At 55.5% G+C, this 13,876-nt stretch overlaps 2 protein-coding genes across 4 annotated transcripts; both read right to left on the minus strand.

Annotated features, from left to right (window-relative positions):
• Window positions 1-4,217: 4,217 nt before the first annotated feature.
• Window positions 4,218-6,002, minus strand: LOC145514107 (uncharacterized). Its single transcript, XM_081511199.1, has 3 exons — window positions 5,833-6,002; window positions 5,121-5,433; window positions 4,218-4,870 (listed from the first exon to the last, which is right to left on the minus strand). Exons 1-3 carry the CDS (start codon window positions 5,965-5,967, stop codon window positions 4,242-4,244), a joined length of 1,077 nt encoding a protein of 358 aa, XP_081367325.1. The 5' UTR covers window positions 5,968-6,002; the 3' UTR covers window positions 4,218-4,241.
• Window positions 6,003-11,848: 5,846 nt separating this feature from the next.
• Window positions 11,849-13,641, minus strand: LOC145514097 (uncharacterized). Of its 3 annotated transcripts, none has more exons than XM_081511186.1 (3): window positions 13,472-13,641; window positions 12,760-13,072; window positions 11,849-12,452 (listed from the first exon to the last, which is right to left on the minus strand). In XM_081511186.1, exons 1-3 carry the CDS (start codon window positions 13,604-13,606, stop codon window positions 11,881-11,883), a joined length of 1,020 nt encoding a protein of 339 aa, XP_081367312.1. In that variant the 5' UTR covers window positions 13,607-13,641; the 3' UTR covers window positions 11,849-11,880. The 3 variants fall into 3 exon arrangements, with proteins under 3 accessions (XP_081367312.1, XP_081367311.1, XP_081367310.1); XM_081511185.1 differs by having other exon boundaries at window positions 11,849-12,503; XM_081511184.1 differs by having other exon boundaries at window positions 11,849-12,509.
• Window positions 13,642-13,876: the final 235 nt, after the last annotated feature.

Consider the following 13,876-nt stretch of genomic DNA (forward strand, 5'->3'; position numbering starts at 1 on the left):
TCTGCGCGACCCCATGGCCTGCAGCCTACCAGGCTCCTCCGTCCAGGGCATTTTCCAGGCAAGAGTACTGGAGTGGGTCGCCATCGCCTTCTCCGATACTCTCCTGAGGATCCTAGTTTGGTCGTCTAATTTCCTTTCACACAACCTTGGACGTCCGTATCGGGGCTTTTTCGTCGGATTGTATTGACAATTTAGGCTCTTTTCTGTTTCCGTAACCCCTTTTGCAATTCTTTGTTTGGTGCGAACATGCATTGGCATTTTGGGAGGAATAGCATCGAAGCTGTGGATTGCCTTGTGGGGCTGTGACATCATTTTCCCAATAGGAATTCTTTCAAGCCCTGAGCACAGCTTCTCTTTCCAGTGATTGGTGTGGGCTTGATCTTCTTTCTTCCATCTCTCGCCGTTTTGTGAGAACAGGTCCTTCCTTCCCTTCTGGGTTAGATGGACTCGTGGGTATCACTTCAGTGAATGGCATTGTCAGTGGGGGTGATAATTCCCTTCTCATTGGAAGACTTTGCTGTGAGTATTAGAAGTGCAAGTGATTTCTCTTCCCCTTCCTCCCTGTCCATCTCTCAGAGCCACCGGGAAACAGAGGCCTCATCCAGGGTCACACAGGCCTGAGGGAGTGCAACTAGACTGTTGTTTCTTCAGGCCCTCAGTGCTGGACATCATCCGGGATACTCTGTTTGTGTCTTCCTCAGTCTGGCGTCCCTTCAGACCTTTCCCTAGTTTTCACAGGCTTGTTGTGTTGGTGTTCTTTGTCTGTTTGGAGACACGTCCTTGAGAAACTTTGTGTTTCCACTCATTCGTCTCGCGATGTATGACCTGTCTTTTGCTTTTGTAATGAGGTCTTTCCCACGGTAGATACCTTTGATTTTGCAAAGTCCAGTGTATTCTCTGGGTTGTTTTGTGGACTGCCTTTTAGTTTTGTGTGTGAAGACTCAAAGCACGTGTCCGGTTTCTGCTCATTGTTCTTCTAGATTTGTGACAAGTTTTCATGGAAACTTTGTCTAGGGATAACTGGAAGTGAACTCGGTGTAAGGTGTCAAGTCTCCATCTCCATTCATGTCATGCCCTGCAGTTTCCAATTCCCTGTTCCTGAGTGGTTTTGGAGACCTTGTGGGAAGTTTGGTTGCATCGGAGTTTGCATTTCCACCTTGAGTAGATTCACACTGTTCTGCCCTCAGGGACACTGTCAAGGGGGAGTGAGGAGCAGCCTGCACTTGCAGCAGTGACCACACGGTGGGGCGAGTGCTGCTGTTCCCTCTGGGAGCCCCAGGCCACAGGCATCCCAGTGAGGAGCCAGCTCTGTGCTCAGCTGAAAGGAGTTAGTCTCTCAGGAGCCTCTGAGCCCTTGCCTTTGGATCACCCAGGGTGGGCATTTACTGTGACAGAAAAAAATTGCCCTGAATTCCATGGACGGAAGAGCCTGGCTGTGTAGAGTTCGTGAGTTGCCGTGAATCAGACACAACTGAGGACACAAAAACTCAATAGACTAAAACACTTTTTGGGGGTGGGGGGAGTGAAAGGGGGTGATGTGGGGTTTTTTGTCTTATATAATAGCCAAGGGAAATCTAGTTTAAACCTAAATTCACATAGATGGGAAAGGTATAGCTCTCCGTCACCCTATTAAAAAAAAAAAAAACAACGACTTAACTTTTCTGAAAGTTTATTTAGTAGCTTCCTTGAGCAGTTCATTGTGAAGCATTTTTTTTTTTTTTCTGTGACATTGGCCTCATTAAAAAGTACGGTTTGCGTTTACTGGATAATTTTGTTCATTGGTTTGTTAGGGAATCTTGGTAATATTTGAGTTTCCTGGGGAGCATGGTCACATGACCTGGCCCTGGCCAATCGGTGTGTTCCACCTCCCTGGCCACTGTGATTGGCTCCGGACTGGGGCAGTGCCCAATCGGGGCCCAGGGCCGGGCCTCACGTTGGAAGCCAGGGGAAGACGAGCTCTCGTCCTGCTGGGGTAGGGGAAGGGGTGGGGCCGGGGGAGGTCAGGCTCCAGCAGTGGGAGGGGCTTGAGGTCCGCCTGCGGCAGTTGGTGACCTTCCTGCTCCCCTCAGGGCAGAGCCGCCGGCCTGAGAATGAGGGCGCTGCTGAGCCCAGGGGCTGGGATGGCCCGTTGCTGCTGTGGTCCCAGAGCTCCACCCGAGACCTGAGGGAGGCCGTCTGCCCGTGAGTCCTCTCCCGCTTGTCTGTCAGCTTGTTTGAAGCATGCTGGGTTTTCTGCCCAGCTGGCTAAGGGGAGTCCCTGGAAATGCAAGGGTGTGGGTTTTGGCAGACTTCAGGGAAGACATGCCAGATGAGCCTGGGAGACTCCAGCTTAATCTGGATTCAGGAGATATCTCTTCGGGCCAGCTAGTAATTGTAGGATAAGCCTAATGAGTCTTCACAGGATGAAGAGAGTAACGTGCCAAGGTAGCAATCGATGTCCTCCTTCGAGAGGATGAAGCTGGTGCTCAGAGAAGGGGGGAACTTGGCCACAGCAAGGAGGTGTGCACCCAGACAGAACCCCCAGATCCGGCCATTTGAGCTCAGGGAGGCCAGTGGTGTGGCTTGTCCCTGTGGCAGGGGCCGAGGCACGCAGCCCACCCTGATTCCTGCGGGGGCCTGACTTGGGAAGTGCCATCTGGTAGCTTTGAGACTCACCAAACCAAATTGCACTGGAGAGAGGAAGGACACCTTCCTTCATCCACCCCCCACCCCCGCCGGATTCCCACATACCCTGACCCCTTTCTCTGGATTTCGGAGCCATTTCCAGAGTCCCGCTCATATGACCTCATTCGAAGTGCACTGTGGACGAGCTGCCATGTGCAGCTGCTACCACAGCAGCCAAGGGCTTTAGCTCCCGAGTACCTCCCTTCCTTTGGAACTTGGGGGCCCTCTACTCCCCACTTGCACACCACAGACCTTTGCTGAGGATTGTGGGGACCCTCACTCAGTTTGCAGCACGTTGTAGCCATCCCTGTCCTCTCAATACCTCCCTTGCAACTCAGCTTGTGAGCTCCTTTGGAGCAGCGTGGCCCACCTGGCTGCAACGGAAGAGACACAGCTGACAGGGAAACAACAGCTTAGATCTGACAGCCGGAAAGCTCTGTCAAAAGGGACCTCCCTCTTCACACCGTAGAGGCTGTAGGAGCCGCCAGGGTTTGGGAACCAGTGCTGGGGCCAAAATGACTCCAGAGCTGTTTTCCTTCCTGGGGAGGGTTCTGGCTCCAGTGGGAATGGCTCAAGTCTCCTAAGGTTCTGAAAGCCCACTGTGTGCAGATTCACGGTACACAGAGAGGAGAAGGTGGAGTCCTGCCCTGGAGGTGGGCACAGCTCACGGATGAGCCAGGCAGGCAGGCAGGCAGGCAGGGCATGAGAACACCTGAGCTGCCTTCATGAGTGAATGGTGTGGGGGCAGAGGAAGAGAAGCCGGTCTGCTCCCTCATGTGGTGCCCAGGGCAGGTTGTCCCCAGAGGAAACCCTTACGACGGTGAGGACTATCACTGCTGTTTCCCAAGGGGTTCCGTCGGTGCGTGTCTTCCCCGGAGCGGTCAGGCCGTCTCTAAAGTACACTGGCCATGGGCATTGCCTCTCCTTGGAACTTCCCATGTGTTTCTCTTTTTTATGGAACAGTGATTTTTTAGAGGGGTTCTGGGCCACAAGGTTGTTGGGTCATTTTCTAGCCTTCTGTCGTGAAGAACGCTTTCCTGGGCGTTGGGGTGGTTTGTTGTTCCAGCTCCCTTTCTTGGCTTCTTTTGGGAGCTGGTGCAACAAGAGGAGCTCAGCCTCTGCCTTCTGGCTGAGATGTCACCCTTCAAACAGCAATGCCTGCCTGGAGATAATGATGGCATTTGCCAAAAGGGCTTCGTTTGGCACATGATATCTTGAAAGGACGTACACCGTCCTTTCAGCTATCAAAGGCTAGTTCAAATGACATACAAATGAGAACTCTCCAATGGAGTCTTACAGTAGGTGGAGAGTCCGAAAAAAACTCCTTCAGTCATTTCACTGAGAGTCATTGATTGGGGACACCAAGAATATAGGAAGGAATGCAGAAAGAAAAGATGAAATTGTGTTCAGGATCGGGGGGAGGGATGTACAGGGCGTGCTTGCCTTGAATCCAGGCTTTGTTGGGGGGTGGGGCATAAAGATCGAACGGGTCTGAAACTACAAAGTGGGATGGTAACACAGTATCACCAGAGTTACACAACAGTGTTCCCAAATTGCAACAATGATGAAAAAGTTTACTAATCCCAACTTAACCAAGAGAAATACAGGAAACCATACACAAAATAAAACATCACCAGAAAGGTGGAAACAAACCAAATGCAAAGCAGTTCAGGGGAAAGGAACTCCGTGTCCCCTGGGGGCAGACCGAGTTGCCGGCGTCCACGGTGAGCAGACAGGGATGGAGGCTGCAGAGCCGACCGCTCCCCTGGACGTGGTGTTTCCGGCAAGGGCTCTGGGTCTCTGCCCAGAGCGGGGGCTCGTTCTTCCTGCAGGGGCGAGTGAGTCATCGTCGGCGTCTGGGTGTTGCGCGGGAGCCAGGGCAGGCTCTCCCTGCCGAGGCGGTGACTCCTCCTCTGCCTCGGGTTCTCCTGCCAAAGCCCGAGCAGGTACAGGTGCACGTGGAGGTGGAGGTTCTGGCTGAGGGGGTGGGACATCAGTGCCTGGGGCTGGGGGCCCTGCAGGCACGGAGATCCGATCTGCCCGGTGTGCTGGCCAGTACCCAGCTGGCCTGGTGTCTCTGCGAGGGCAAGTCTCGGTTCTCCATCTGGCCTCGGTGGATCCCTGGGTCCTGCACCTGGAGCCACCACCTCTGTAGGGACAGGTCTGGGAAGTAGAGCCTGGTTCCAGTTGGAGGCCAGTGCTAGAGCTGGGGGAGAAGCAAAGTTTGCCCACAGGCCAGCCTTGGCATGTGCGTATCCCGGGACAGAAAGCTTCCAAGAGATTCCCAAAGAATACCCAGGGTCGGATGTCTTTTGGGACTGAAGTGTGCAAGATGGGGGTGGGGGTGTGAGGCCAGCGCTTGCTGCAGGCCCAGCAGCATCTTTCGGGGACTCGTCCGTGTGTAGCTCAGCACCCCCTCCCCACACACTCCCGTGCACCAGCCCCAGCGTCCTCACCTCTGTGCTCTGGCGTGCTGGGCTCCAGGTCCTCCTGCTGCCTCAGAGGCCGGGGTTCTCGGGACTCTGGGTCGGAGCCGGGTGTGCTGAGCTCCGTGGCAGCCTCAGACTGGGCCGCCGGGTGTATCCTGGGCGGTGTCTCGGCAGCAGGCCTTCCCCGCCTCCGCTTCGCCCCCGGTGGGGCTGATGCCTCCGTGGGCACGCTCACCTGGAGCCTGCACTGGGCCTCACGGGCGGGGGGGTGGTGCTCCGACCCCTCCCTCCGGGAGGTGGACGGGGTGTCCCCGTCCTCGGCCTCATCACGTGGGAAGCTCTGCAACGACAGTGACCGTCAGCCAGCCGTGCTGGGAGTTTTCCGAGCTGGGCCTGGCCAGTGGAGCCGCTGCTTCTGCCTGCTCGAACTTCTCTTCCCAGAAGGGTCAGAGACGTGTGTCTGCTCAGATCCCCACCCGGGAGGAAAGAGACCCACCTGAGGGTGTGAGGTCAGCCTGGGCGGCCGGCGCTGCCCGCACTCTCCCCATCCCACCCAGCCTGCTCTCCCCTGGGGTGTGGACACAACTTGTCTGCAGGCTTCTGACCCCACATCCGCCTGGGCTTCCTTGAGGGAGACACACCCCGAGAAACCCGCATCCACACACACAGGCAAAGGACCCGGTGTTTCCGGGTGGCATGGGAGAGGTGGCCTGGCCCCGCCTGGGGCTCCCCGTGTTACCTTTCTGTTTCTCCGGGCAAAGGGCCAGAGGCCTCTCGGGGGTGCCCTGAGCCAACGTCGACAGGGTGCCCACGCACACTGCCTGTGAGCTCTCCTGAGGCCCCGGCCTCTGGGCAGGGGCAAGCAGCAGAACATCCTGGCAGCAAGTGATCTGGCTGGGGGCTCCTCTCCGCTCTGGAGGCCTGGATACCCGGGTTGCGGGTTCTGTTGGGTTCTGTTGCCGGCAGGTGACATCATTTCCTGGGGTTCGTGCTGAGGTCCCTTCCCCAAAACTTCGCAAGGGAATCTCTGGGTTTCTGACTGCTCGACCACCCCCCTTAGGCCATGTGCAGGCACAGTGACAGCCACACAGCCCAGCCCACAGCCCTGGGGAGGCCTGGGTGCAGCCAGGGCCTGAGCTCCGAGGACCCCGCTGCTCTCAGACCAGGCTGCTTCTTCTCATAAGTGGTGTGGCCCTGGACAAGCATATGCCCCTCAGGGTTTCCCCGGTCTCTCCATCTGCAGAGTGGGGGTCATTCTCCCATCTGTTTCCTAGGTCTGTCGGCCTACGAGCAGCTCCATGCCTTTCCACCTGGGGCTGATATCACGTGGAGCTTGTGCGCTGAGACTTCAGAAAGAAAGACTCCATCCAGGGCTGACACAGCACAGAATGGGGCAGAACGAGGCCTGGATGCGCCGTGGTACCCAGGAAAAGGCACTCCCCCTCCTGACTGTTTGGAGACCCCGCATGCAAGTTGGAGGACCGAAAGGAAGACTCGAAGGTCTCCCTCTCTGATAGAAAAGAGTAGCCAACTTTCTGGTCCTCTGTTTCCATTGAGATTCTGTTCAAGTGTCCCAGCTCGGCTTCTGCGGGTGGCTGAGCTTCTAATGGCTCCCTGCGTTCTTGTCTTTTCCTCTCCAAACCTTCCGTCCGTTTCCCCCTTCTGGGGTGGATGGGCGCTGTCATTGCTTCTACCTTCGAGACAGATTGATGAAAAGTCTGGACCATCGACTCCTTTCCTCTCTTTGGTTCCGTGTCTCTCTCTGGCTGTGTCCCTCTCTTTTCCTTTCTCGATTCAGTCTGTGTCTTCCTCTTTCTCTCTCGTGTGTGGATGGATGGATGCTAGGAATGCACATGTATATGATTAGATGAGGGTTATGTTTTAGGGATAGGTTAGAGGGAGAGAAAGGCTTTAGGTCGGAGTTGGTCATGGGGGAAGGGTCAAGGGTGGTGGTGGTGTTTCTTGGAATCTGAGTGCTGTGCATTCTTCGTCTCTTTCCATATGAACCCCTTCTCAGATACACCACTTGCAAGGAGTCTTTCATGTTCCGTTTCCTATCTTTTGCATTTGTGAATGCTTAGCTTCTCTGTTGTGAAGAGGTTCCATTGGATGGATACCCATTGGTGTACTTGGTTTCCCTCTTTCCCTTACTTGAAGAGACCCATTTCTACCTCCGCCCAGCAAATGGCAAGGAGACTCTGATGTTAAGGAGCCTTTGACCTACGCTTCTTTCTAGCTATCTCATGACATCAGTCTTTAGGGTGAGGTTTTTCCCCGATATTGAGGTGGTGTGAGATCAAAACCAATAGCGTTCTTCAGATGTAGCTGTCTGGTTTTCCCATGGACATTGATTGAAGAGGCTTTCTTGTTCCCATTTGGATATTCTCCCCTTCTGTGTCAGAGATGAGTTGACCTTGGATGCCGGGGTTTGTTTCTGGACCCTCAACTTTATTCCATCGATCTGGATCTGTGTGTGTTGTTGTATTCCCAATAGCGTACTGTCCTGCTGCTGCCGCTGCGGCTAAGTCACTTCAGTCGTGTCTGACTCTGCGCGACCCCATGGCCTGCAGCCTACCAGGCTCCTCCGTCCAGGGCATTTTCCAGGCAAGAGTACTGGAGTGGGTCGCCATCGCCTTCTCCGATACTCTCCTGAGGATCCTAGTTTGGTCGTCTAATTTCCTTTCACACAACCTTGGACGTCCGTATCGGGGCTTTTTCGTCGGATTGTATTGACAATTTAGGCTCTTTTCTGTTTCCGTAACCCCTTTTGCAATTCTTTGTTCGGTGCGAACATGCATTGGCATTTTGGGAGGAATAGCATCGAAGCTGTGGATTGCCTTGTGGGGCTGTGACATCATTTCCCCAATAGGAATTCTTTCAAGCCCTGAGCACAGCTTCTCTTTCCAGTGATTGGTGTGGGCTTGATCTTCTTTCTTCCATCTCTCGCCGTTTTGTGAGAACAGGTCCTTCCTTCCCTTCTGGGTTAGATGGACTCGTGGGTATCACTTCAGTGAATGGCATTGTCAGTGGGGGTGATAATTCCCTTCTCATTGGAAGACTTTGCTGTGAGTATTAGAAGTGCAAGTGATTTCTCTTCCCCTTCCTCCCTGTCCATCTCTCAGAGCCACCGGGAAACAGAGGCCTCATCCAGGGTCACACAGGCCTGAGGGAGTGCAACTAGACTGTTGTTTCTTCAGGCCCTCAGTGCTGGACATCATCCGGGATACTCTGTGTGTGTCTTCCTCAGTCTGGCGTCCCTTCAGACCTTTCCCTAGTTTTCACAGGCTTGTTGTGTTGGTGTTCTTTGTCTGTTTGGAGACACGTCCTTGAGAAGCTTTGTGTTTCCACTCATTCGTCTCGCGATGTATGACCTGTCTTTTGCTTTTGTAATGAGGTCTTTCCCACGGTAGATGTCTTTGATTTTGGAAAGTCCACTGTATTCTCTGGGTTGTTTTGTGGACTGCCTTTTAGTTTTGTGTGTGAAGACTCAAAGCACGTGTCCGGTTTCTGCTCATTGTTCTTCTAGATTTGTGACAAGTTTTCATGGAAACTTTGTCTAGGGATAACTGGAAGTGAACTCGGTGTAAGGTGTCAAGTCTCCATCTCCATTCATGTCATGCCCTGCAGTTTCCAATTCCCTGTTCCTGAGTGGTTTTGGAGACCTTGTGGGAAGTTTGGTTGCATCGGAGTTTGCATTTCCACCTTGAGTAGATTCACACTGTTCTGCCCTCAGGGACACTGTCAAGGGGGAGTGAGGAGCAGCCTGCACTTGCAGCAGTGACCACACGGTGGGGCGAGTGCTGCTGTCCCCTCTGGGAGCCCCAGGCCACAGGCATCCCAGTGAGGAGCCAGCTCTGTGCTCAGCTGAAAGGAGTTATTCTCTCAGGAGCCTCTGAGCCCTTGCCTTTGGATCACCCAGGGTGGGCATTTACTGTGACAGAAAAAAATTGCCCTGAATTCCATGGACGGAAGAGCCTGGCTGTGTAGAGTTCGTGAGTTGCCGTGAATCAGACACAACTGAGGACACAAAAACTCAATAGACTAAAACACTTTTTGGGGGTGGGGGGAGTGAAAGGGGGTGATGTGGGGTATTTTGTCTTATATAATAGCCAAGGGAAATCTAGTTTAAACCTAAATTCACATAGATGGGAAAGGTATAGCTCTCCGTCACCCTATTAAAAAAAAAAAAAACAACGACTTAACTTTTCTGAAAGTTTATTTAGTAGCTTCCTTGAGCAGTTCATTGTGAAGCATTTTTTTTTTTTTTCTGTGACATTGGCCTCATTAAAAAGTACGGTTTGCGTTTACTGGATAATTTTGTTCATTGGTTTGTTAGGGAATCTTGGTAATATTTGAGTTTCCTGGGGAGCATGGTCACATGACCTGGCCCTGGCCAATCGGTGCGTTCCACCTCCCTGGCCACTGTGATTGGCTCCCGACTGGGGCAGTGCCCAATCGGGGCCCAGGGCCGGGCCTCACGTTGGAAGCCAGGGGAAGACGAGCTCTCGTCCTGCTGGGGTAGGGGAAGGGGTGGGGCCGGGGGAGGTCAGGCTCCAGCAGTGGGAGGGGCTTGAGGTCCGCCTGCGGCAGTTGGTGACCTTCCTGCTCCCCTCAGGGCAGAGCCGCCGGCCTGAGAATGAGGGCGCTGCTGAGCCCAGGGGCTGGGATGGCCCGTTGCTGCTGTGGTCCCAGAGCTCCACCCGAGACCTGAGGGAGGCCGTCTGCCCGTGAGTCCTCTCCCGCTTGTCTGTCAGCTTGTTTGAAGCATGCTGGGTTTTCTGCCCAGCTGGCTAAGGGGAGTCCCTGGAAATGCAAGGGTGTGGGTTTTGGCAGACTTCAGGGAAGACATGCCAGATGAGCCTGGGAGACTCCAGCTTAATCTGGATTCAGGAGATATCTCTTCGGGCCAGCTAGTAATTGTAGGATAAGCCTAATGAGTCTTCACAGGATGAAGAGAGTAACGTGCCAAGGTAGCAATCGATGTCCTCCTTCGAGAGGATGAAGCTGGTGCTCAGAGAAGGGGGGAACTTGGCCACAGCAAGGAGGTGTGCACCCAGACAGAACCCCCAGATCCGGCCATTTGAGCTCAGGGAGGCCAGTGGTGTGGCTTGTCCCTGTGGCAGGGGCCGAGGCACGCAGCCCACCCTGATTCCTGCGGGGGCCTGACTTGGGAAGTGCCATCTGGTAGCTTTGAGACTCACCAAACCAAATTGCACTGGAGAGAGGAAGGACACCTTCCTTCATCCACCCCCCACCCCCGCCGGATTCCCACATACCCTGACCCCTTTCTCTGGATTTCGGAGCCATTTCCAGAGTCCCGCTCATATGACCTCATTCGAAGTGCACTGTGGACGAGCTGCCATGTGCAGCTGCTACCACAGCAGCCAAGGGCTTTAGCTCCCGAGTACCTCCCTTCCTTTGGAACTTGGGGGCCCTCTACTCCCCACTTGCACACCACAGACCTTTGCTGAGGATTGTGGGGACCCTCACTCAGTTTGCAGCACGTTGTAGCCATCCCTGTCCTCTCAATACCTCCCTTGCAACTCAGCTTGTGAGCTCCTTTGGAGCAGCGTGGCCCACCTGGCTGCAACGGAAGAGACACAGCTGACAGGGAAACAACAGCTTAGATCTGACAGCCGGAAAGCTCTGTCAAAAGGGACCTCCCTCTTCACACCGTAGAGGCTGTAGGAGCCGCCAGGGTTTGGGAACCAGTGCTGGGGCCAAAATGACTCCAGAGCTGTTTTCCTTCCTGGGGAGGGTTCTGGCTCCAGTGGGAATGGCTCAAGTCTCCTAAGGTTCTGAAAGCCCACTGTGTGCAGATTCACGGTACACAGAGAGGAGAAGGTGGAGTCCTGCCCTGGAGGTGGGCACAGCTCACGGATGAGCCAGGCAGGCAGGCAGGCAGGCAGGGCATGAGAACACCTGAGCTGCCTTCATGAGTGAATGGTGTGGGGGCAGAGGAAGAGAAGCCGGTCTGCTCCCTCATGTGGTGCCCAGGGCAGGTTGTCCCCAGAGGCAACCCTTACGACGGTGAGGACTATCACTGCTGTTTCCCAAGGGGTTCCGTCGGTGCGTGTCTTCCCCGGAGCGGTCAGGCCGTCTCTAAAGTACACTGGCCATGGGCATTGCCTCTCCTTGGAACTTCCCATGTGTTTCTCTTTTTTATGGAACAGTGATTTTTTAGAGGGGTTCTGGGCCACAAGGTTGTTGGGTCATTTTCTAGCCTTCTGTCGTGAAGAACGCTTTCCTGGGCGTTGGGGTGGTTTGTTGTTCCAGCTCCCTTTCTTGGCTTCTTTTGGGAGCTGGTGCAACAAGAGGAGCTCAGCCTCTGCCTTCTGGCTGAGATGTCACCCTTCAAACAGCAATGCCTGCCTGGAGATAATGATGGCATTTGCCAAAAGGGCTTCGTTTGGCACATGATATCTTGAAAGGACGTACACCGTCCTTTCAGCTATCAAAGGCTAGTTCAAATGACATACAAATGAGAACTCTCCAATGGAGTCTTAGAGTAGGTGGAGAGTCCGAAAAAAACTCCTTCAGTCATTTCACTGAGAGTCATTGATTGGGGACACCAAGAATATAGGAAGGAATGCAGAAAGAAAAGATGAAATTGTGTTCAGGATCGGGGGGAGGGATGAACAGGGCGTGCTTGCCTTGAATCCAGGCTTTGTTGGGGGGTGGGGCATAAAGATCGAACGGGTCTGAAACTACAAAGTGGGATGGTAACACAGTATCACCAGAGTTACACAACAGTGTTCCCAAATTGCAACAATGATGAAAAAGTTTACTAATCCCAACTTAACCAAGAGAAATACAGGAAACCATACACAAAATAAAACATCACCAGAAAGGTGGAAACAAACCAAATGCAAAGCAGTTCAGGGGAAAGGAACTCCATGTCCCCTGGGGGCAGACCGAGTTGCCGGCGTCCACGGTGAGCAGACAGGGATGGAGGCTGCAGAGCCGACCGCTCCCCTGGACGTGGTGTTTCCGGCAAGGGCTCTGGGTCTCTGCCCAGAGCGGGGGCTCGTTCTTCCTGCAGGGGCGAGTGAGTCATCGTCGGCGTCTGGGTGTTGCGCGGGAGCCAGGGCAGGCTCTCCCTGCCGAGGCGGTGACTCCTCCTCTGCCTCGGGTTCTCCTGCCAAAGCCCGAGCAGGTACAGGTGCACGTGGAGGTGGAGGTTCTGGCTGAGGGGGTGGGACATCAGTGCCTGGGGCTGGGGGCCCTGCAGGCACGGAGATCCGATCTGCCCGGTGTGCTGGCCAGTACCCAGCTGGCCTGGTGTCTCTGCGAGGGCAAGTCTCGGTTCTCCATCTGGCCTCGGTGGATCCCTGGGTCCTGCACCTGGAGCCACCACCTCTGTAGGGACAGGTCTGGGAAGTAGAGCCTGGTTCCAGTTGGAGGCCAGTGCTAGAGCTGGGGGAGAAGCAAAGTTTGCCCACAGGCCAGCCTTGGCATGTGCGTATCCCGGGACAGAAAGCTTCCAAGAGATTCCCAAAGAATACCCAGGGTCGGATGTCTTTTGGGACTGAAGTGTGCAAGATGGGGGTGGGGGTGTGAGGCCAGCGCTTGCTGCAGGCCCAGCAGCATCTTTCGGGGACTCGTCCGTGTGTAGCTCAGCACCCCCTCCCCACACACTCCCGTGCACCAGCCCCAGCGTCCTCACCTCTGTGCTCTGGCGTGCTGGGCTCCAGGTCCTCCTGCTGCCTCAGAGGCCGGGGTTCTCGGGACTCTGGGTCGGAGCCGGGTGTGCTGAGCTCCGTGGCAGCCTCAGACTGGGCCGCCGGGTGTATCCTGGGCGGTGTCTCGGCAGCAGGCCTTCCCCGCCTCCGCTTCGCCCCCGGTGGGGCTGATGCCTCCGTGGGCACGCTCACCTGGAGCCTGCACTGGGCCTCACGGGCGGGGGGGTGGTGCTCCGACCCCTCCCTCCGGGAGGTGGACGGGGTGTCCCCGTCCTCGGCCTCATCACGTGGGAAGCTCTGCAACGACAGTGACCGTCAGCCAGCCGTGCTGGGAGTTTTCCGAGCTGGGCCTGGCCAGTGGAGCCGCTGCTTCTGCCTGCTCGAACTTCTCTTCCCAGAAGGGTCAGAGACGTGTGTCTGCTCAGATCCCCACCCGGGAGGAAAGAGACCCACCTGAGGGTGTGAGGTCAGCCTGGGCGGCCGGCGCTGCCCGCACTCTCCCCATCCCACCCAGCCTGCTCTCCCCTGGGGTGTGGACACAACTTCTCCGCAGGCTTCTGACCCCACATCCGCCTGGGCTTCCTTGAGGGAGACACACCCCGAGAAACCCGCATCCACACACACAGGCAAAGGACCCGGTGTTTCCGGGTGGCATGGGAGAGGTGGCCTGGCCCCGCCTGGGGCTCCCCGTGTTACCTTTCTGTTTCTCCGGGCAAAGGGCCAGAGGCCTCTCGGGGGTGCCCTGAGCCAACGTCGACAGGGTGCCCACGCACACTGCCTGTGAGCTCTCCTGAGGCCCCGGCCTCTGGGCAGGGGCAAGCAGCAGAACATCCTGGCAGCAAGTGATCTGGCTGGGGGCTCCTCTCCGCTCTGGAGGCCTGGATACCCGGGTTGCGGGTTCTGTTGGGTTCTGTTGCCGGCAGGTGACATCATTTCCTGGGGTTCGTGCTGAGGTCCCTTCCCCAAAACTTCGCAAGGGAATCTCTGGGTTTCTGACTGCTCGACCACCCCCCTTAGGCCATGTGCAGGCACAGTGACAGCCACACAGCCCATCCCACAGCCCTGGGGAGGCCTGGGTGCAGCCAGGGCCTGAGCTCCGAG

The sequence above is a fragment of the Giraffa tippelskirchi genome, chromosome 7, assembly GCF_054371585.1.
Source record: "Giraffa tippelskirchi isolate mGirTip1 chromosome 7, T2T-mGirTip1v1.2.pri, whole genome shotgun sequence".
NCBI classification, from domain to species: Eukaryota; Metazoa; Chordata; class Mammalia; order Artiodactyla; family Giraffidae; genus Giraffa; species Giraffa tippelskirchi.

Bases quoted from the DNA above. Each gene is read 5' to 3' on its own strand.
- LOC145514107 (XM_081511199.1), bottom strand. From the start codon at position 5,967: ATGTTCTGCTGCTTGCCCCTGCCCAGAGGCCGGGGCCTCAGGAGAGCT. The intron at 5,434-5,832 runs GTAACACGGGGA...CTGTCGTTGCAG, and splicing joins TTGCCCGGAGAAACAGAAAG to AGCTTCCCACGTGATGAGGC. The intron at 4,871-5,120 runs GTGAGGACGCTG...CTTCTCCCCCAG, and splicing joins CAGCACGCCAGAGCACAGAG to CTCTAGCACTGGCCTCCAAC.
- LOC145514097 (XM_081511184.1), bottom strand. From the start codon at position 13,606: ATGTTCTGCTGCTTGCCCCTGCCCAGAGGCCGGGGCCTCAGGAGAGCT. The intron at 13,073-13,471 runs GTAACACGGGGA...CTGTCGTTGCAG, and splicing joins TTGCCCGGAGAAACAGAAAG to AGCTTCCCACGTGATGAGGC. The intron at 12,510-12,759 runs GTGAGGACGCTG...CTTCTCCCCCAG, and splicing joins CAGCACGCCAGAGCACAGAG to CTCTAGCACTGGCCTCCAAC.